This window comes from Hylobates moloch, unplaced genomic scaffold, assembly GCF_009828535.3.
Source record: "Hylobates moloch isolate HMO894 unplaced genomic scaffold, HMol_V3 SCAFFOLD_14, whole genome shotgun sequence".
Lineage (NCBI taxonomy): Eukaryota > Metazoa > Chordata > Mammalia > Primates > Hylobatidae > Hylobates > Hylobates moloch.
This window is the reverse complement of record NW_026652289.1, coordinates 48,270,004-48,291,748: the sequence shown is the minus strand read 5'-3', so window position 1 is coordinate 48,291,748 and position 21,745 is coordinate 48,270,004. Positions and strand designations below refer to the sequence as shown.

General features: G+C 48.7%; 1 protein-coding gene across 7 annotated transcripts in view; it reads left to right on the top strand.

Annotated features, from left to right (window-relative positions):
- ARNT2 (aryl hydrocarbon receptor nuclear translocator 2) overlaps positions 1-21,745 on the top strand; it is a 195,797-nt gene that overhangs the window by 160,384 nt on the left and 13,668 nt on the right. For 5 of the 7 annotated variants that reach the window (XM_032176093.2, XM_058427831.1, XM_032176095.2 and 2 more), the window contains exons 13-17: positions 6,448-6,520; positions 7,282-7,405; positions 12,589-12,688; positions 16,124-16,262; positions 16,950-17,115. In XM_032176093.2, coding sequence (XP_032031984.1) covers positions 6,448-6,520; positions 7,282-7,405; positions 12,589-12,688; positions 16,124-16,262; positions 16,950-17,115 — 602 coding nt within the window. The remainder of the gene's footprint in view (positions 1-6,447; positions 6,521-7,281; positions 7,406-12,588; positions 12,689-16,123; positions 16,263-16,949; positions 17,116-21,745) is intronic. The other 2 variants (XM_032176094.2, XM_032176098.2) reach the window with 1 other exon arrangement.

The following is a 21,745-nucleotide window of genomic DNA, read 5'->3' as shown; positions in this document are numbered from 1 at the left end:
TGAGGTTACATGGATCAGGATGCCCCCTCAAGACACAGTTACACCAGAAGCCTCAATCTGTGTCTCTGAACTGAAAGGTCCTGCACTGGTGAAGCTGGTTGGGAAAGTTTACTGTGGACGGTAGAGGGCAGTGACAACCAGGGATGTGAACTGGCCAGCTCTTTTTTGAATTTGTGGGGCGAAACTTTGCCAGCAGTAGGCAGACTTGTTATGGAAAGATCCTTAAATGCTCTGTGCTAAGGGGAGGGGATGGCAAGGGTGGAGTGTGGGCAATTTGCAAGCTCGGTTGCTTTCAGTAAAAAGCATCCAAAAGAAACTTCCTGGAGAAATTGAGTGTTTAGTGTTGAGCATTTGTGTAAAGCCACTACAAAGAAGACTTCTTTATCATCCTTGCATTTTTTCCTTTTCCATCAAATATGGAATGAGGTCCAGAAAAACACAGACTGATTTAACGTGCTGGTCACACAGCACAACTTTGAAACGTGCCTTGGCATTGGGGGCCAACACTCTTTTAGGGCTGTTTGTTAGCTTGAGCCATTTCAGCGTTTTTACATGGGCACGACCTAGCTGCTGTGCTTTCTTCATTTCTGACATCTTTTTAGGGAAGTGATCTGAAGTTATCTCTTTGCGTCTGTTCAGGCCAAGTCCTATTTCCTGTCACAGCATTGTTCCAACGTTGTCATAACCACACCTGTTGGTCGTGCTCGCGTGTGTGTATGTGTGTGTGTGCATGTGTTTTTAAAACCCCAGAATGCCCAGAATCATGATTGAGTCTCTCTTGAGCAGACTCACCATCACGTCTCATTCGTCATGCTTAGCAGTGGCCACCTGGTTGGTCCTAGGCAGCAAGGAAGCATAGGTGTGGGTACAAATGAAGTCAAAGGAAGGCTGCATTCCTGGTCTCTGCAGAGCGTGGAGGCAGTAAGGAGCTGAAACACCCAGTCACCAAGCCCCAGATCTGGGAGCTATCCTGGATCCCTCCCTCTCATTCACCTCAACAGGCAACCTGGCCCAGAACCAGAGCCCCACGGGTTCTACCTGGGATTCTCTCTAGCGCATCTCCTCCTCTGCCTCTTTGGCCCTGCCTCAGTTGAGGTGATCATCGGTCTTCCTGACCATCTCCCCTGCCTTCCATCAGGCCCCTGCTGAGCCAGTCCACGTGGCCCAGGAAGCGAGCTCTAACACACACATGTGTGCGCACGCATACACACACACATGTGCACACACATGCATGACCGGACCATACTGCTCCCTGCCCCAATCAAATCAATTCCAAACTCTGTAACAGGCATTTCGAGTCCTTCACAATAGGCATGCAGATGACGCTCAATCAGGGTGGATATTATTAGCCTTCATCCCCAGACGCCTCCCAGCGTGCTTCCAGTTACTCCCAGGGACATGATTCCAGCTACCTCAGAATGCCCGCTTCATGGCTTCTTGCTCACTTACTCAGGCTGCGTAAAAACCCCTGTCCAGGGAGCATCAGGGAAAATTGACAGCATCTGCCCAGCCTCCTGCACCTCGCCGGCAGGAAGCCGCACTTGATGCGTTCACTTTCTACTCCTCAGCCGTTGTAGCCCGGCTTACGGAGGGCAGCCCTGGCTGCGGTAGGAAGCCACTTCCCTCGCATGTGCTGTCAGTCAGTTTTCTCCTGAGCAGCCCTGCTTTCTCCTTCTCTGGAATTTGCAAGCACACCGAGGTTTATTTTTATACCATTGCCGTGAAATGTCTGAGAAAACTCCCCAGGGCTCTTCTCAGGATGGGGCAGCCTGCAGGTCAGCACTTTCTCTTCCACACATGCTCAGCTATGGAAGCAGAAGCCCAAAGGTTGTGGGATGGAGATGCTGACGTTCCGACCACAGAGCCAGAGCGGTTAGGGTCCTGGGGATTTGCCAGCCATACCTGCAACCTGATTTTTCTGCTTCCCAGTGAAAGGAGCTTTTTCTGATCTAGGAGCCCAAAGACGAACAGAACTGAAAACAAACCCCCGGCCTAATACCAAGAACCCTTATCACGGTCTTTATCCACATTAGAAACATGGGCCCTCCCCAAACACAGACCTGCACTAAGGTGTGTGAGTGGAGACGGCTGGGTTTGTGCCCCACTTCGCCTCTTGGCCAGGCACCCGGGGCACAGCTACACAACTGTGCACAGTGGTCCTGTCCTGTCTCTGAGATTCTGGGCCTGGGCTGGGCACAGCTGAGCTGCAGGTAGGAGTGGTTGTCATTTCCTGGAAAAATGTTTGTGGGTTGAAGGTTGGGCTCTGGGAAAGGGGTAGAGAATGGTTCTTGGATTGCTGCCATTGTGGGAAGTTCACTGCTTCAACCCCATGAAAGTCCCAAGGAACAGATTTTTCTCTTTCCTGTGGCTCAAGATGCCCAATGTACTGGAATGGGAGATGTGGAATAATTGTCCTTGTTATAGCCATGGGTATTTCTCTTGGGCTGGGGCAGCAGCCTAGGCCAGAGCAAAAAGACTGCAAGGTCTACAGCCAGACAGACTTGGATTTGAGTCCTATGTGTTCCATATTCTTGCCATGTCACCCGGATGCACCCTTTACACATCAATTACATTCTAGCCATGTCACCCTGGATGCATCATTTACATTCTAACCATGTTACTCTGGACCCATAGTTCACACCCTGGACATTTACATCTACACTTTCATCATACATCTCAATTGCTTTATCTCTAAAATGAGGATACTCCAGAGATGTAAAAATGTTGGCAAAGTTCTGGCCATCAGTCCTACATTCAGTGGAAGGTGATGGTGCCCCCAAGGTGTGAATCAAAGCAAAACATAACAAAAGCCATAAAGTAAGAATAAGAAAGCATAGAAAGTAATGCTTTTTTTTTCTATTGATTATACTGATTCGTTTTTCAACTTCTGAAATATCAATTTGTTTGGAAAATTATTTCTAGTGCTCCCACTTTGCTGGTCTAACAAGTGTGGGCTGAGACTGCCTGGTGGGAGATCACATGCTTTTGGTTTTACCCTTTTCCTTTTATCTGGGCTCCCACACCGACATTAGGAGGCAGACTGTACCCTTGGATAGAACCATGTTCTTCCTGAGGCGTCATCTTAACTCACCACACTGTAATTGCTTGCCCACGCCTGCCTTTCCCTGGAGACTGTCAGTTCCATGAGGGCAGGGATCTTGTGGGTTCTGAGTCATCGGTCTGTCCCCGGTGCCTGGCAAAAGAGTTCCATACAGTTCACTGAATGAATGACTCTTCTGGGCTGAATTCGAAACAGAATGTTCTCCGGGTCCTCCAACTGGGGTTCCCTTCAAGGAGGCCTTCCCTTATGGTGGGGACACACACACACCAGGGCCATCAGCACAGAAGGCATGGCCAGAGGAGGAAATGGCGTTCAGATCATACATCTTTTGTAATGCTGAGAAAAAGTTTAGAAACAGAATCCAACTTATTTTGTGTTTCTCCAGGGGCAGAAGTTGTTCCCCAGATGAAAGTTATAGGGAGGTACATTTCGGCTCCTTAGGGGTCAGGCTTTTTGTAAGTATTTCTGTCTGCAAATGGAGCAGGCTGCCCCAAAACGCAGTGAGCTCTCTAGCAGAGAAAGTCAAGCAGAGACTGACCAGTTGCCTGTCAAAAGAAATGATGTACTGGGGGTTGCTGTGGACCAGATCACCTGTGTGCATTTGCTTCTTAGGAGCTGAGGAGAGTTGGTAAATAGCAATGCATCTTTTGTGTAGTCCAAACAGCCTACACTTGGAATTAGAAAATCTAGTCTTGCTCAGTCTTCACCACTTACCAGCCTGGTGATTGTGTTTCTACCACACACAATTGGTGCACCCTCTGCCTTGCCTGTTTGCCGGGGAGGAAGATTGAAGTAACCATTGTGGAAAGGGCCAAATGGGATCCCTTGATCTCTGTCCTGGTTAAGTTTGGCCAGTGGAGGGACTGGCTAGAAACAAAGGAACAAGAGTGGAAGAGGAAAAGGTATTAGGCAGCCTTGCTCACCACGGCTCTCACAGGTCTGATAGCTGCTCCCTCCCCCTGTCCCTTTGGCCCTAGGGATGGTCATGGCTTCCTGTTGTTGCTAGCCTAGGGGCTCTTCACCGTCCTAGTATAACAACTCTGGAAGCTTTTTCTTTCCCAAACGGGGCAGACAGCAAAGCACCTTGAAATCAGAAGTATCAGGTCAGTCCTTGGCTCTGTTCTGTGGTAGCCACTTGCCAGTTGGCCAACCTTGATAACCACTTAACCTCTTTGAACTTCAGTTTCTTAACTTTAATGTGGGGGTAAAGTAACCACTCTAAAAGCTTAGTGTGAGGATTGGATGAGATCATGTAAACACCTGTCCGTTTATGGCCACACCTGTTAAGTAGCCCCTTCCCTAAACCTTCTTTAATCATCCCTTTTGAGGGTGCCATCTATTTTCTGCAAACCTCTAGCATCTCTGGGCCTCAGTTTCCTCATGCGGAAAGGGAATTAAAAAAAAAAAAACCTACTTCCAAGGTGACTGTGAGCCTAAGGTGAGTTAGGATGAATGCAGTCACTTAGCAGGGGGCCAGGGCAAATGCACAGGGGCGGGTGCACACCACCTCCTCCTGGGTGGGGGCCTCCAGATTCTCACCAAGCCTGTGCTTTTGCTGACAGTTACAGTTTTGTTACAGTTTTTTTACAGTTTGTTTACAGTTTTGTTACAGTGTTCTAGTCATGCATTCCTGGTGGTTCCTCCCCAGGAAGCTGGTCCACCTTCCACACCTGCCCCTCCCCACCAGCCACTTCCTCATCCTAGATAACAAAGGCTTCCTCTCCCACCCTCCCCTCGCTTCCTACCACAGAATATCTAGCCAGCCCTCCCTGCATCCCAGACCCAGATGAGGGGAGGTGGCCTGTGGGCAGTTCCTCCATGGGGTTCCCCACCACCCGGTCCAGGACACAGCCATGGGTGAAAAAAGTGGGACCATGAACATGTCAGAAGAGACCCACTGTGATCCTTCTTGTTTCAAAATAGACAGTGGAAGTAAACAATGGAAATCCATAACCTTCCTAATTAATGCAGACACTTGAGAGATTGTTTATCTTGGTATTAAATTTTGCTCACCCACGTAGTGTTTGTGGCCATAATTGCACCGTCCATAATATATTGTGCTGCATTTGAACTTTTCCACACCTTTCATCATACCTTCCTGTGTTTCCAGATGATCTTCACAGTGGTTGCTGTCAGCGCTGTGGAATAATCACTCAGGAAATTAATATTCAGGATTTACAAAGTCACTCCCGATTACAGCCAACTTTGCATGAGTAGCTCTTACTTCCTTCCACTGAATAATTTCCTTGCTACAGCCCAGCAGCAGGATGAACACCTGGGAGAGTGTGAGCAAGTCCACAGTCCCTCATCTGGGTCACCATAGTTTTCCAAAAAGGTCGTGCCATGCACACTTCCCCAACACCCGTGTGACCATGGTAGTTTCAATGCAAAGCCACCATATGAAACATATTTTTACCAATTTAGTAGTTGAAAAATTATACTTCAAAGGTGTTTTAATTTACATTTATTTTGATTATTTTAATGTCAAAATGTTTCCCTGACTTGTTTATTATATCTATTATATATACGTTATTATATGTACATACAGTACATGTACATTTGTCCTTTTATTTATTTTGCTTGAATTGTCTGTTCATATGCTTTAAATTGATTGCTGGCCTGGGAGTAATGTCTGTTAGTAATTTGATTTGCATAGTACCACTAATAATTTTTTGCCTGTCCTTCTTAATGATATTTACAATTGAAGAGGATCCTGTCATTTGCCCCATTTTTAGGCTCTGAGCTATAGAGTTCACTTTCCCTCGAAAACAATCCAGTTTTTAAACTTAAAGCCGCCATTTCCTCCAGCAAGTCTTTTTCTTCCCCAAATCGATCAGGCAGCAAAGCCCCTTGGAGTTAGAAGTATCAGGTCAGACCCTGGCTCTGTTCTATCATAGCCACTTGCCAGTTGGCTGACCTTGGCAACTACCTAACCTCTTTGAACTTCAGTTTCTTAATTTTAATATGAGGGTAGAATAACCACTGTGAAAGCATAGTGTGAGGATTGGATGAGATAATGTAAACACCTGCCCGTTTATGGCTAAGTGTTAGCTGAAGCCAACTGCTTCATTCAGCATTAAACCCAACTGCTTTTCTGAATTTGCCTTAAAGTATTTGTTCTGTGGTATCTTTTGACCCTGCATAAAATGAAGTCACACGTCAAAATTGGTTTCTTAAATGGTTGAGTTTGGTAGCCTAAACATGAAATGCAATGTCTGGAGTCTTGATTTAGGGCATTAAAAATAAAATAATTGAAAATGAAAAACAATGTAGAGATCCATCAAGTATCACCCACTCTGCGTCTGAGGTATGGGAGAAGTCCTGGCTTAGCCCTGTTGTCACCCCTCTGTTCTTCATGACCCTCTTTGTTGTCCTCTTGTTTACAGGCAGCTTCAGCAACAGCAGGCAGAATTGGAAGTGCACCAGAGAGATGGATTGTCATCGTACGACTTATCCCAGGTGAGTTTCTGGAAAACCCTTTCTCTGTTGGAATTGTCTCCAGCCCAGTGGACTGGGGACTCAATTCAGCCCTGAGCTTGAGCCCCTCAGCACAAAGGATTGCCCCATCCACCCACTACAGTGGAAAGAGCAGACCTACAGGTCCCCTGGGGGTCTGCTGCTGTCACTCCTCCCTACAGAACTGAATCATGAAGAATGTGTGAGTACCAGGTGAAGAACTAGGGGCCATAGTCAACCCAAGGGCTGAGGGACATTTCTGAGGACCATGCGTGAACTGTAGTATGAGTATACTCAGAGGCCAGCAAGAGCAGCTTCTGATCCCCTTGGGCCCCCTGGCTTTTTGGCCATTTCCCCACCACTGCCTGTGTCCCGTTCTTCCTCAGTGTGCCTCTTCTTGTCATGCTCTGAGCCTCCCTCTTCACCGACTCTGTCTCCTTTCCTTCTCCTATCTCCACATGATGTCCACTTTTCCTGATATTTAGAGTAAGTTGATTGTTCATTTCTCACTGTCTCTAAGAAAGTAATCAGTGTGACTCTGTTGTCCTTCCTGTGACCTTCAGTTCACCGCCCCCAACCCCCTCACCGGCTGTTCTTGGTTTCACATATAGAAAAGCTTCCCACCCGATAAAATGTTCCAGCCCAAAATGCCAGTGATTCCAGAGGGAGGGGGCTCTGATGAAGGAGAGCTGGTGGCTCCTGGGGACGCATGTTCTGTGCCTTACTCATGAGTTGCTGTTGTGTTTTATTTAATGTGCAAATAGGTCCCCGTCCCCAACCTACCAACCGGTGTTCATGAGGCCGGGAAGTCCGTGGAAAAGGCGGATGCAATCTTCTCCCAGGAAAGAGATCCTCGGTTTGCTGAAATGTTTGCAGGAATTAGTGCATGTAAGTTTCCAAATGGTACTGAGGTTTTGAGAGTGTGGGTTTACAGTTGCTTTCAGGCCATCTACAGACAGCTACTCTTAGTAAGAGGGGGCCACGGAAGGTGAGTTTTGAGTAACCATTGCAGGGTATAAAAATACACGAGTTGGAATGGATTCTCTCTACTCCTGGCCTTGCCTCTGTATACCAGTTACCCAGGGTAACCAACCTGGGGCCTGGCATCTCATCATTAAAATTTGAGGAGTTGGAACAAATGAACTCTATTGTTCCGTTGTTCTGTTTAGTTTTATTAAGCTGAAGACATGTCTCTGTAAAAAGTTGCAATTCAATCCCTAACACACAGAGGACCACATTTTAAAATCAAAATACGCAGTAAAAAAGAAAAACAAAAATGATTCTCCATCCTACCACCTGGATATAACCATTTTTAACTTTTTAAAGTATGTTTTTTCTATCTTTTTCTACACATATATATTCCTTTTTTACATGAAATTGAGCTCACAGTAGCTTAGTTTTTTTACATGACAGTTTATTATGAACATATTTCCAGATTATTAGACAATCTTTTTTTGTCACTTGCATAGAGTTCATGTGATTAATCCTCTATGGTGGTCATTAGGCTGTCTACCTATGTCAGCATTGCCATTAGAGGAGATGGTGCAGTTCTAACTTAAGGCATCACATGGGGCTGGCATGTCCAGCTGCCTCACCCTCCCACTCAGATTACCACTGAGATTAACAAAATATAAAATTTGGAAAGATCTTTGTTGGTTCCAGAATCAGAAAAAGGATTCTATTTTCATGTGGTCAAGGAATTTTGACAAGATACAATGGAGTCAGGATGAATTGAAGGGAGAAACCAGTTGGCTTGTGAAGAGGAAGCATGGGGAACTCTGTCACTGGAAAAGAAGCCCAATCCTGTCTCCTTGGGGCTAACAAGCTGAAGACAGTGAGGCCCAAGGTGAGGACAGACAGGCCTGTGGAAGGTGGGAAGGGAGCACACCTCAGCCCTCCTGATGCCAGCATGTTAGTGGAAAGTCAGAGCCTCCAGGTGCTGGAGCTGCCTCCCATGAGGGCAGCAGGTGCCAACGCAGCACTAAGTCCCACTGTCAACACACAACAGAAAACAGACCCCTCAGCACAACAGGGGAGCCCCCGGCTCTTGGTTCCCATGGCCACCCACCCACATTAGTATTTCCTCGACTTTTCTAGAGAAATATCATTTCATCCAGTAAGAGGAGACACCAGCACATCTAAAAGGTTTTTTTTTCTTCTCCAAATAAGCCTGAAATATTTGGCCAGATACCCACAGTGTCTCAGAGAAATCCAAACATAGACACTTTTCCATAAAGTTAACAAAACAGGAAAAAAAAAAAAAAAGACAAGAAAAAAGAAGAGGGGGGAATGGTCCAAAGGAAGGAATGAGAACAAATGTCCTCCTTTGGAGATGAGTTTTTCTGATAAAGAGGAGAAGGTTCAAAGAATCTTCAGTATCTCTTCTCTAGGTGATTCCAGGCCATCCTGCATGTCTGAGAATGAGTTATTTGAGGTGGGGAAAGTGATGTTTAATAAAATGCATCAGTACAAAACAGGCTAATATTGCAGAAATCCAAGTCAGTGAATTAGAAAGAAACGTGAATTTTCCCAAAATACAAAAACTTGGGTTTTCCAAGTGAAAGAGCTCAATGAATACTAGACAAAAATTTCAAAGAAACTCACACCTAGACGTGATCTGTTGTATTTACTTGTTTAAATTTGAAGAAAGGAAGAAAAAAAGATTGCAAATGTTGAGATTTAAAAAATTACCTTACCTATAAAGAGAAATCTTTGTTAGCCTTCCCCAAGATATTAAATACCAGAAGACTTAGGAAGGTGGTGGCGGCGGGGCGGGGTTTGGGGGTGGGGGGACACAGGAATGGAGAACTTGGAAGTATATGTGACCCTGAAATTTTCCACCAGCCAAGCTGCTTTCCTATTTGGAAGACAACAGAAAGATGTTCACAGGCATGCACTATCTACATATTCTGCTTGCAAAAAAACTACTTGCAAAATTGTACTTGTTTATGGAATGAATCAAAATATAGAACACAAGAATGGAAATGATAGGTTGGAAAAGTAGTGATGATGAAAAACAAAACCAATAACACTGAAAATTAACAAAAAAATTAACATAAAAATTTAAAGATTTCACCACCAAAGATCCGGACTTATTTTGGAATGGGGGTAGTATTTATAAATAGATAAAGATTTATCATCAGTGAATATCAAGAATGATTAAATACGTCAACTCCCAATCAATAGCTCCTGAATAATATGCTGCCAAAATATGATATAACAAAAACAAACTGAAATGAACAACTTAACCTGAAAGAAGGGGTGGCGGAGATGCTTTGCAAACCCAAGAAGGAAAGTAGGGTCATCAGTGTTTCCAAAGAAAAGTTCAAACTGTCCAGTGGGCAGAGAGGCTTAATTTATTCAGATACAAGATGTAACCTAAAATGAAGATACAGATGTCATAAACATTGAAATATGTGAAAGCCAAAATAATTAGAATCACAGGAAGATGCTGATAAAGCCACATTATAGTGGAAGAGCTCAGTAGGCCTTTCTCCATCTTTAACAGGTCACGTAGATCAAAATAATAAAATGGAGAAAAATATAGAAGACCGAAAACTAGAGTTTTTAAAATACAATTATATATAATATTATAATGCATATTATTATATATAATTTTATACCCTTCAAATGTCCTGGAGCAGTTACAAAGAAAATGTGTTTCTTATTTACCCAAGTCACAAAAAACTTAAACACATGAGGAAAAAAATGGGTTGCATTTAGTTTATTATCTTATTTTTATTTTTATTTTTATTTTTTTGTTTGTTTTTTTTGAGACAGTGTCTTGCTCTTTCGCTCAAGCTGAAGTGCAATGGCATGATCTCGGCTCACTGCAACCTCCACCTCCCTGGTTCAAGCGATTGTCCCTGCTTCAGCCTCCCGAGTAGCTGGGATTACAGGTGTGCGCCACCATGCCAAGCGAATTTTTGTATTTTTTTATTAGAGACGGGGTTTTGCCATATTGGCCAGGCTGGTCTCAAACTTCTGACCTCAGGTGATCTGCCTGCCTCGACCTCCCAAAGTGCTGAGATCACAGGCGTGAGCCACCATGCCTGGCATGCATTAAGTTTAGAGTCAAGAGAACTACCTAAGTCTACCTTCTTCCTGCAAGTTTGAGCCTCATCTCTCCCCAGCACTAATCTTGCTTTTTATTCCCAAGATTCAAGATGTTATGTCTGGGTTAGAAGTACACACCCAGGAGCCTGAGCTCCTTCCACCCTTTAAGGATTTCCCACTGTCTTACAGCTGTCTCTGCAGCAGAAGAAAATGAACCATAGAAACTGCTCAGTGCCTCCTTTTTATGAAAGCCTCACAGGAGTTGTCTCCATGCGTGGGAGAGTCAGCATGTGGTCCCTACAGCCTGGTCTCTGGGCCCCAAGCCTATGAGCCTCAAGGTCCATCACCGTATCACTGCTCACGGCCACTTGGAGGGACCTACCCAGTCTGCCCCCCATCACCGCCAGCAAGCCAGAGATGGGAGCAGATGTGGGGGCTTTGTAGGCACAAAATAATCACCATGTAACTAACCATTATTTCCTTTATTCCAATATCTCATTGCGGGTGAACATGTTAGGGATTGTAGGAATGAGACGGGTAGACATTTGAAGATTCTGGGGCACTGGGAGGGCATTTCAGAGAGTCCTGGGCACCCTCGGTGACCGAAGGAGGGAGAACTGTCACATTGGAGCCTGCTGTCTAACACCCTGCCACCATTCGTGTTCCCACTCCTGTTTCTCAAACTACCATACAATGCACCTTCTCCCTCGTGTAAGATCTAAACAGCCAGCTGGGTCTTGAGCCCATTTCTTCAGCCGTGTGGCTGTGGGTGAGCCTGTGGGTGAGCCGACTCTGCTCACCATTCTGCGGTGGCAGAAAATCATGCATTATTGCACCTCCTGGCCAGGGGCTGAGTGTTTTCAGTGTTAGAGGAGCTCAGTCTCTCAAAGAAACCCTAGTGGAAGGTCAAGGCACACAGGTCCGGGGCTGTTCCCTGGACATCACCGGCTGCGGCACCTGCTGGGTGAGGGTGGCAGGGGTAGCTGAGTTCCAGGGCAGTGGGAAGAGCACTGGGCTTGCATTCACGCCTTGAGCCCTCCCTCGCCGGCTCGTGACTTTGGACAAGCCACACCTCACTTTTCTCATCTGTAACAAACAATAGCAAACTTTTAGTTTCTGTTTGCTGTGTTAATCAGACACTGTCTTAAGCACTTAGATTAACTCACTGAATTGCCACTACAGCCTTCTGAGGAAGATACTTTTATTCTCGCCTTCTTTCTGTTGGGAAACTGAGGCAGGGGATGATTAAGTAACAGTCCAAGGTTGCACCTCTTACCTTGGAGATGGGATTCAGACCCAGAGAGCTGAGATCAGAGTCCATCCTCTTCACTGTTACCCTGTGCTTCCTCACCCAGAACTGGAGGACTTGGAATCCCTACCCCAAGGGTTGGAAAGATGGGATAAAATAATGTCTGAGAAAGAACTCTCATTAATTTTTTTTTTCGAGGTGGAGTCTTGCTCTGTCGCCCAGGCTGGAGTGCAGTGGTGTGATCTCAGCTCACTGCAGCCTCTGCCTCCTGGGCTCAAGCGATTCTCCTGCCTCAGCCTCCCAAATAGCTGGAACTACAGATGGCTGCCACCACGCCTGGCTAATTTTTGTATTTTTTGTGGAGACAAGGTTTCACCATGTTGGCCAGGCTGGTTTTGAACTCCTGACCTCAAGTGATCCGCCTGCCTCAGCCTCCCAAAGTGCTGGGATTACAGATGTGAGCCACCGCGCCTAGCTTCATTAATTCTTTTAATCTTCCCCACTCTCCAAAAAAGCCTTGCCGTCAAGCAGCCTGTGGCCTAGCCTAAGGGTCAAGAACAACAGCCCAGTGCTCTCATATGCCAGGGAGGCTCCAGGGGAGATGAGGAGGCAGAGGCAAGGCTGAGGAGATTGCGTGCAGGTGGGCTGCCCCGACTCGTGTCCTCCCGTTCCCACGCCCACCTCTGCACCTGTTCTTGGGGCAGCCTCCTCTGTGGTCTGCAGAGCAGGGAACCTTCGCATGTGACTCCTGCTCTGGTTTTCCTAGCGGAGAAGAAGATGATGAGCTCAGCCTCTGCAGCAGGAACCCAGCAGATCTACTCCCAAGGAAGCCCATTTCCCTCTGGACACTCCGGAAAGGCCTTCAGGTATGTGTCAGCAAGGGGGACAATGACGTGGGAAGATGCTCCCTTGCCAAGAAAGCCCTGGGTCTCAGAGCACAGCTCTGTGGGCTGTAAGCATGAGTTACCGGCACTCAGGCCTTGGGCTGAACTAAGGATTCTGGTGGGTCTCCTTCTGCTCTGTGAGCCCTCCATGAGTTGCCATAGATTCCTGGTGTCAGTTACTCTTTCTTGGGTGTGAACAGCACCAGCCACTGTGTTCTGTAGCAGTGATTGCCAGGGAGAAGGGAGTGAGTTCCCTCTAGCCAGGAGCCAAGTGAGCTGGAGCTGGGAACAGCTGACAAGGTAGCAGGAAGTATCCTGTCATCTGGTGCCCAGAGGCTACAGCCAAATCCAAGGAAGACGGGACAGCTCAGCCCATCATGTCTGAGCCTCATCCTAAAGAGCACTCGAGGCTTCAGGCAGGGTGTCCAACCTTCCCAAGGCTTGGTTGTTAGCATCAAGGGCAACTGGTAGGTCACTGAGGAAGCCCTGACATCATCACTGGAGGCAAGGCCTGGCTCCACTGACTTCTGGGGAGACAGAAGCATAAACTGGGAAGAACGGTCAGAGAAGAGGCTGGCAGCTCTTGGGGAGGGTGTGTGGGCACTCACCTGTGCCCACCAGACACCCTAAGTTCCTCATGCCCAGCAGGGCAGGGCTCCTCCAGCGAGGTTGGCCAGACCCTAAGTGGAACTTCCAGATGCGGAGGCCAGGAGGGCAGGTGGGGCCGGCCACCCAGAGAGAGGACCCTGCCACGGGACTGCCCTAGCTACAAGGAATGAGGATCTTGCTTCCACACTGGTTCATGGACAGACCTCCTGGAGACAGATTAGCAGACATTGCAGTGGCTCTGGCCACGCCTGCAGCTGAGTCTCGCTGAATTGCGCACTGCTCTGAGGCTCTGGGGAGCTCTGGCTGCAGGCAGGGCCTCTGGTCTGGGGACAGCAGACAAGATGGCAGCCCTCCGTGAGCAGTCCCTAACCATCATCGCTGCAGGTCACGCCGCTCTGCTGAGCAATGGTCAAGCCCTCCAGACTTCTCTTGGCTGCTGAGTTACTCAGCTACTCAGCACGCATTGACCAATCTCAGTCGATGCCAAGCCCTGTGCCAGCCCTGCCCGGGTGCTCATGTTCATGGGGTCCTTGTGACACTTGCTGCTTGTCCTCCACTATGGACAAAGGGGATCAGGGAGGGTACAGCAGCAGGAGGTAAGGAGGGGACAGTTCAAAGGCAAGGGGACAGCCCAAGGTGGCATGACCAGAGAAGGTCTGGCTGACTCTTCAGCTAGGTCTGAAAGCAAAAGTCAGGTTCTGCCTCCTGACCAGGGCAGGGGTGCAAGGGCCTGAGGAGTGTGCTGAGTGAAGCCTTGGAGGCGGTGTTGTTGGAGAAGGCCTCACTAATGGGAGAAACAGAGGCTGACCACGTTGTTCTATGACAACGGCCTCACCCAGGCTCTGCACCTCACACTGGACTGTCTGCCCTGAGCCCTGTCTGCAGCAGCAGCTATGGGGGCCGTGCTGAGGAGGAGGACACCGTCACTGATGACCTTTAGGAGAAGAGTGAAGCTGCAGACAGGGCTCAGGGCAGACAGTCCAGCGTGAGGTGCAGAGCCTAGGTGAGGCTGTTGTCATAGAACCAAAAATGGAGGGTGCACAGGTCAGTGATGAGTGATGGGGAAGGAAAAGCAGGCTTGGGGCAGCTGGCAGTGTGGGGAAGGAATCCACCTTCCCCACACCTGTGCAGGGCCTGGCATAGAAAAAGCACTTGCTGAGTACTAGTCTGTAAAATGAATGAATAAATGACTGAGTTAATTAAAGGATACCTGTTAGGGCTAAAGCCTGTGGAATGGGCAGAATTTCCTATATATCCGAAGAGTCTGAGCTGGCTTGGGATGGGGTAGGCTGTGGGATGAAGGACTCTGGGGCCCAATACAGCCATAGGGAACCCTGGGCTGCTTGCAGAATGGTGTTGCTGGCACCCGAAGTGCATCCTCACCCACAGTCCTCCCGCTCTGGTCCTGCCAGTTTTGGCCCCTGCCTGTCCATACTAAGGCAGGCAGCTGTAGCTCAGAGGCCCCCAGGGAGGGCTGTGCACAAGGGCTGGTGCTTTGCCCCAAGAAGCCCATCCCTTTCTGCCAAGGTGCCTTTCCTAGGGCCATCTACGCTATAGCAGCCCTCATCAATCAGTGTTTTGAGGAGGACACCAAGGGCTGGGGGTCTGTGGGAGAGGGCCCTACTAGACAATAGTGACCAGAAAATGTCCTCTGAAGCAATACTCTCATCAGGAAGGAGAATGGGAAAGGAGCCCTTATGTTAAATGAGGATTTGATTGTATGAAGACAGAAATGACGTCCCCTTTATATAAGCCACTGAACGTGTTTTACAGTGATCATCTCGAATGTCTCTGACATTCTTGGTTTCTCCCTATTTTAAAAGGGATCAGATAGCATAGGAAACTTAATAGAATACAATAGTAAAATTTTACCCGATCTCTACTGATCTCTGGCTTGCCTTTCTTTTAACACGGAGCTGAAAATCTACCAAAAGCCTTCTGTGATGAGCCCCATTCTGCCCTACTTGACTGATTCATGGGCACCCAGCGCACTGCCCTGCATGCTGAGCTAGTCCCAGGGAGGCAGGAGGAGGGGCCTGAAACAAAGTAAAAGTCTGCCCCTAGCCTTTTAGTCTTTGATGAGCTTCTCATGTAATTGACATAGCCCGGAAAAATCTCCTGGAAGAAGCGCCTGGTGGTACAGACAGTGCCTGCCGAGGAGCTAAGCAGGGTCAGAGATTTAGCCTGCAAAGGACATGCAGAGAGCATGGCACACAGCAGGGGCCTAACAAAGATGAACTGAGTTAAGTCGAAGGTGAACTGAAGGTGGGAGGGGTAGACTCTGGGTAGCAGGACTAGGCCCCATCCAGCAGGTTTTCATTGAGAAGCTTTTCTTTCTGTTTAAAACGGACAGCCTGCAACCTATTTCCTGAATCCTTAAGCCTCATAGGTGCCCCAAAGGAACAAATTAACCAGAGCACAAAAGAGTGAGTGAACACCAGGATTGATTTTTATTCTAAGAAGCTTCTCTCTTTCTGGGAACCAAATCATCTGTTGAGAGCAGAGGATGTACAGGCATAGGATAGGGGCTGAGGAGTGTGTGGGAGACCCTGGGGAGAACGAGGAGAGGAAGTACCAGACTACCAGACATGGCAGGACTACTCAGCAGTGTGGAGGAAGCCCTGAGGGGAGAGGAGGATGGCCAAGGGGCTTTGAGGCTCACGATGTGTGAGTCATTTTCTCTAGTGACGTGCTGCATGGCGAGAGAGCCAGGAAGATGGCCTGGGGCAGATTGTGTGGTTGGCTGGGCACGTAGACTCATGCAAACCAGGTGTGTCCTCAGGATAAATGCATTTTCCTCTTTTCTAGCTCTTCAGTGGTTCATGTGCCTGGAGTGAATGATATTCAGTCCTCTTCTTCCACGGGCCAGAACATGTCCCAAATCTCCCGGCAGCTAAACCAGAGTCAGGTGGCGTGGACAGGGAGTCGTCCGCCCTTTCCGGGACAGGTATGGGTGTCTGTGAGGGCATCTCCCCTGGGTGCCCAGAGAGGCAGAGCACTCTGGGAAGTGTTTTCTTTGGATTGCGCCTCTGAGGGTGGGTCAGCTCCTAGCTGGAACCAACGACCCTAACAGCAGCTGGCTACTCAGGAGCGCCAGCCACCCTCAGGGCTCTCGGAGAGCCAGGCGCCCAGCCTGCCACTTCAGCAGCCTTGTTTCCTTGCAGCCATGCCCTGAGGCAGCTGGCAGGGAAAGGCTGGGCAGCTTGAGCCACCCATCAAGAATGAGCCCCTCACTACTCTGGACCTCTGGCTGCTCCTGCGCCAGGAGGGCATGAAACCACCAACCCTTGTGACACCCCCAGACCCTCATAGTCACTGTGAGGGTGGGTGTTGATTGGGCTGAGGGAGTTCTGGGTGTTCACAATGCCAAGGCCTTGGTAACCAGATGCCAGAGGGCCCGGATCCTTGTAGCCCTGGGGAGTAACTTCAACCAGACGTGCCCCAAAAATCCTGCAGTTCCTGGGCCCTCACACACCAGGCTGATCCCAGGCCTGTGCCTAGCCAGACAAGAGGGCCATGGGGAGTCACTATCAACCCAGAGCAGGCACTGCCCCTGAGACCAGCCTGGGGCATGGGTTGGGGGTGGGGGTCTGCTGGTGATGCTGTCCATCTCTTTGCTTTGTCCTGATTGTAGCAAATCCCGTCTCAGTCCAGCAAGACTCAGTCATCTCCCTTTGGGATTGGAACGAGCCACACCTACCCGGCAGACCCCTCTTCCTACAGCCCCCTCTCCAGCCCAGCTACCTCCTCGCCAAGCGGGAATGCCTACTCCAGTCTTGCCAACAGGACTCCAGGGTTCGGTAGGTGGGGAATGAGGGAATGAGATTCTGGGAAAGCCAGCACAAATGCTTTCTGAACATCCTGAATTCAGGAGGCTGAGCTGCAAGCTCCCAGCTACCAAAACAAGGTCTGGAGGTTTCCAAGCACCTCCTCTGTCTCTGGCTATGAGGAGGCCTATGGTGTTCCTAAGAGACTGGATGCTTAGGCCTTGGCTTTGTGATTTGACTTTATCATTTTCAAGGCACTGGGATGATGTTCCTGTGCTGTGATGTGATCTGAATACCATTTTAACCCATTATGGCCCTGGCAAGGATTTTCAGGTCCCCCAAGTCAAAAACCTTATAGTCCTATTTCAAGAAACTAGAGAATAGCTATAGAGACAATCAATTGCATGAATAACCCTGTAAAGTTTTCTCTCTCTTTTAAATATTAAAAATATCTATCTTACTTTGTTAACAAAACCTCAGGCCATAGAGGGTTAAGGAACCGCTGTGTCCTGTGCATTTCTCAGGATCCTGGGTCTTGCCCACTCTCTGTGTGTTTAAGGAAACTCCTCAGCATGTCTCCCAGGGCTGGGGCTCCACTCCACATCAGGACAGGCTCATAAGAGACCCATGGTCCTGCTGAGAAGTCCAAGCTGTGCCTGCTTTCTCACAGTGAGGTCACTGGGTGACACCCAGCAGTGCGGCTCGTAGAGCTTTTCTCTACAGAATTGATTCCTCAGATGAGTGTGAATCTGAGCCCAAACATCTGAATTTCCATGTGGCAAGTTAAAAGCTTCCATTAGAACTGCTTGTCTGTCAGCCTTATGAACAATTCTATGCAGGCAGGGCGTGGTGACTCACATCTGTAATCCCAGCACTTTGGAAGATCGAGGTGGCAGATCACCTGAGCCCAGGAATTCGAGACTAGCCTGGGCAACATAGCAAAACCCTGTCTCTACAAAAAAAAAAGAAAAAATTAGCCAGGTGTGGTGGTGCATGCCTGTAATTCCAGCTACTCAGGAGGCTAAGGTAGGAGGATCATTTGATCCCAGGAGGTTGAGGCTGCAGTGAGCCATGATCACACCACTGCACTCCAGCCTGGGTGACACAGTGAGACCCTTTCTGAAAAAAACAAAAGAAAGAAAAATGCTGTGCAGAGCCCCTAGCACACAATGGGGAGTTGCCATCTGCTGCCCAGCCCTCCCCACCTCCTCCGCTAACAGCAGCACGTCCGCCCCACTCAGCCCAAGGTCTTGGGGCACAGCATTTCCTGAGGCCATGCTTGTCCCTCCAGCCTTAGTCCCATTTACTTGCAGTGTGTTCTCCTCTTCGCCTGTTAAGTATTCTTGCCGCGTGGTTCACTGGAACCAAGTTTAGAAGCACAGCACCCTGTCTGAAGAAGGAGAAACCCGTAGCAGTTGCTTTCAAGTCAGCCAGACACTCAGCACAGTTACCACCTTGAGCCCGGAATCCTGTTTCTCAGGATAGCATCCACCTTCCTGCAGTCACATGTGAGATCCTTCTCCACGTCTGGTTCCTCACCTGGGTGTGGAGAGACCCCTTCACCTCCTCCTGAAGGTGGGCCTCGTAGACTCAAGGACCCCTGGGTACCTAGTCCTTCCCGGAAGCCCAGGGACCATCTGGCACTGATCTACTCAAAAAAACCTTCAGTGCCAGGCCCCGAATCAGCACTAGAAAACAGAAGACAGGAGACCTGGTCCCCACCCGGAGAAGGACACAGTCCAGAGACTGGGTCAGGGGAGACAGACAGGTAAAGGGAGGCAGGCAGGACAGTCTGCAGGTGCAGCAGCCGTGGTCTGTGTGGAGGCCCTTGTGGCTGCAGGCCAGGACAGTCGTTATGTCTGATGGGGTCAAGAGGGGCTTCAGAGCAGAGCTAACACGCGACCGTGCCAAGGTCTTGGAGCATCCCACTGTGGCCATGACAAGACAGGTGGGCAGGCCGCTTCCCTGCCCCAACCATCCAGTGCCTTTAGCTCCATGCTTCTGTCTAGTCTCCACTAAACAAATGCCAGGCCCTGAAGTATAAATGGAGATGGGACGCAGGAAGGACAAAGCCCTGGGTTGAGGCCACTGCACCACTGATGGCCAAGAACAGGCTCAACACCGATGGGGCTCCAGGTTCGGTTTTTACATTTGCCTTTGAGCTATCTCACACTCAGATGATAATAATAGTAATGACAGCAGCCTGCCCTTACTGGGTGCTTATTATATGCTAGCATGTAGCATTCATTCAGTGCTCACAATAGCCCTAAGAAGGAGATACCATTATTATTCCCATCTCACAGATAAGCAAACTAAGGCACACTGAGGTCAGATAACTTACCCAGGCTAACTTACTATAGCTGATAATAGCAGAATCATGCCTTTGGAGCCAAGAATCAAAGCTGGGCAGTACATCTGAGACTGTGTTCCCATCCACTACTCTGTACTTACCATCATTTTCAAATCCATTCACAGGGGACCTCAGAATTAAGCAGGAATTGGATGTCCCAGCAGATGGCCCTTGATGTACGTTCATGAGAAAGGGGCTGGAACCCTTCCAATGAGGGCATGGAAATAGAGTATAAAATCGAGAAATGAAGGACTGAGAAGTTTCCTATGGCCTTGCCATCAGTGCATCACGTGTTACCTTTGGCCACAGCTATTTGAGTGGAATAGGATGCAGGGAGAGTGTGTTGAAAGCCAGGCTGTGGTGGAGTGAGCAGGTGATGGAGTAGAGCCGGAGAGCAAGAAGGGAGGCACAGTCTTGGGAGGGAGAGGGAGACCTCGAGGCGAGGGGTTGCTGTCATCATCTGTGATGAGTACACTGCTGGAGGAAAGCTCCCAGTGCAGGCAGAGGGGACCCAGGATAAGGTGTTGGGGTTCACATCAGAGGTGTAGGGGGGCCTGGAAAATGAGTGGACACCAGACCCCCTTCTGACCACAGGGTCAGCCTTTACTCCACAGGACTTCAAGGGAGTGGAGTCCTGGCTGAGAGAAGAGGGCAGGCTTTGGTTAAGGACAGAAGAAAGAGGGTGTGTGGTTAGGAGGAGGACCCAAGGGGTTGTTCGTTAGTGAGGATTGTTACTCCCAAGGGCACAGTGGGAAAGGGTGTACAGAACAGAGCAGGTAAGAATGGGTGAGTGGAGAAGGAACAGAGCAGGTAAGAATCAGTGAGTGGAGAAGGAACAGAGCAGGTAAGAATCAGTGAGTGGAGAAGGAACAGAGCAGTCTGCCCCATTAATGGTCAGTTTTATTAATTATTAAACGCAAAACAGGCTTAAAAAACAGGCAGTGTTTACATTTGCAATGGACACACACCCTAGCCCAGCATGGGCACATCTGAGTGGCTTCCCACTGCCCTCTCTGCAGCCCTGGGGCCTACTGGTGTGGCAGTGATGGGTTCCCAGCCCTGGCAGCACCCCACGGTACCTGGCCTCAGTTCATTATCTGTGGCCAGAGCCCAGAGAGATAACGCAGTTGATCACAGCCTCCCGCTTCTGGCTGGCTGGAGCAGGCAGGGGATTTGGAATGCCTGCTGCGCAGACTTGCTGGACATCACCCAGTGGTGGACCAGGGGCAGACATCGAGTGGTGACAAGCATAGCATGTCACTTTTGAACAGTGCTTCAACTGTAGCAGACTCCTCAGGATAGCTCTGTAGACTGAGTTTATACATTGAATGAGAAAAAACGGCCCTGCCTGGGTCTCAGCCCTTTCTGTGAAACACATGCTGGTTTTGTTCCACGAGCTTTCAGGAGTCAAGCCAAAGCATTTCTTCCATTTCAGACCTTTCAAGTTATCTCGAGCTTTACTGCTGTCATAATTGTGTTTCCAGTCTAAGTTTCATTTTCATTTTGAGTCCAGTCACAGTAAAAACCTAGCCATTTGAAATGTAGCATCCACTAGGAAACTACACAGTCTGATTACTTAAGCCCTGAAAAATCCAAGCATTTATTCCCTTAACAAAGTAAGTGGGGAAAGTGTTGTGCCTGTAGGGCCCAGTCAGGAGACAGAAACCATGGCAGTAATTTGAACAGGAAAAATGTGAAGAGTTTGTGACTAATAAAAGGTGGTTAAGAAGGACCCTGAGGAATACAGGAATAATAAACGTGGGCAGCAGCTTCCACCTCTAAGGCTAAGGGAAAGTAGACAAGACAGGAACTAAGAACTTGGAAGAGGAGACCCCACCCCACAAAACCTGAGGTTCAGCCCTTGTTGGAGAATGTGCATCTGTCTTGGTAACACACTGTGGAGGCTCTGGACTACAGTGGGTCTATAAAAGCAGCCTGCCGGCTGACTGAGACACTCAGTAGGGGGTGCAGATGGACCAGAAATGGTCTACACACCCACCCACCAGGTGGCCAAGAATTTCCCCAGGGAGTGCCCGCAGGTAAAACTGATTCACAGGAAGCAGCCTCTGGGTGGTAGAGAAATGCGCTGAAGAGGGAGCGCCCTGACATCCTGCACACTGCTGCTAGACACACTGCAGGAGGAAAGAAACTCCTGATCCAGGAAGAGAAGCCACTTCGCTGCAGTACCTCACTTGTCTCTCCAGCGTCCTCTGTTGAGAAAGCCTAACGCTGCACTCGCTGACAAAGAAGAAATGTTTGCAGGGTGTAGTTTCAGTATCATGAAACAGGGCAAAGAAGGATGGATTTAGAGCT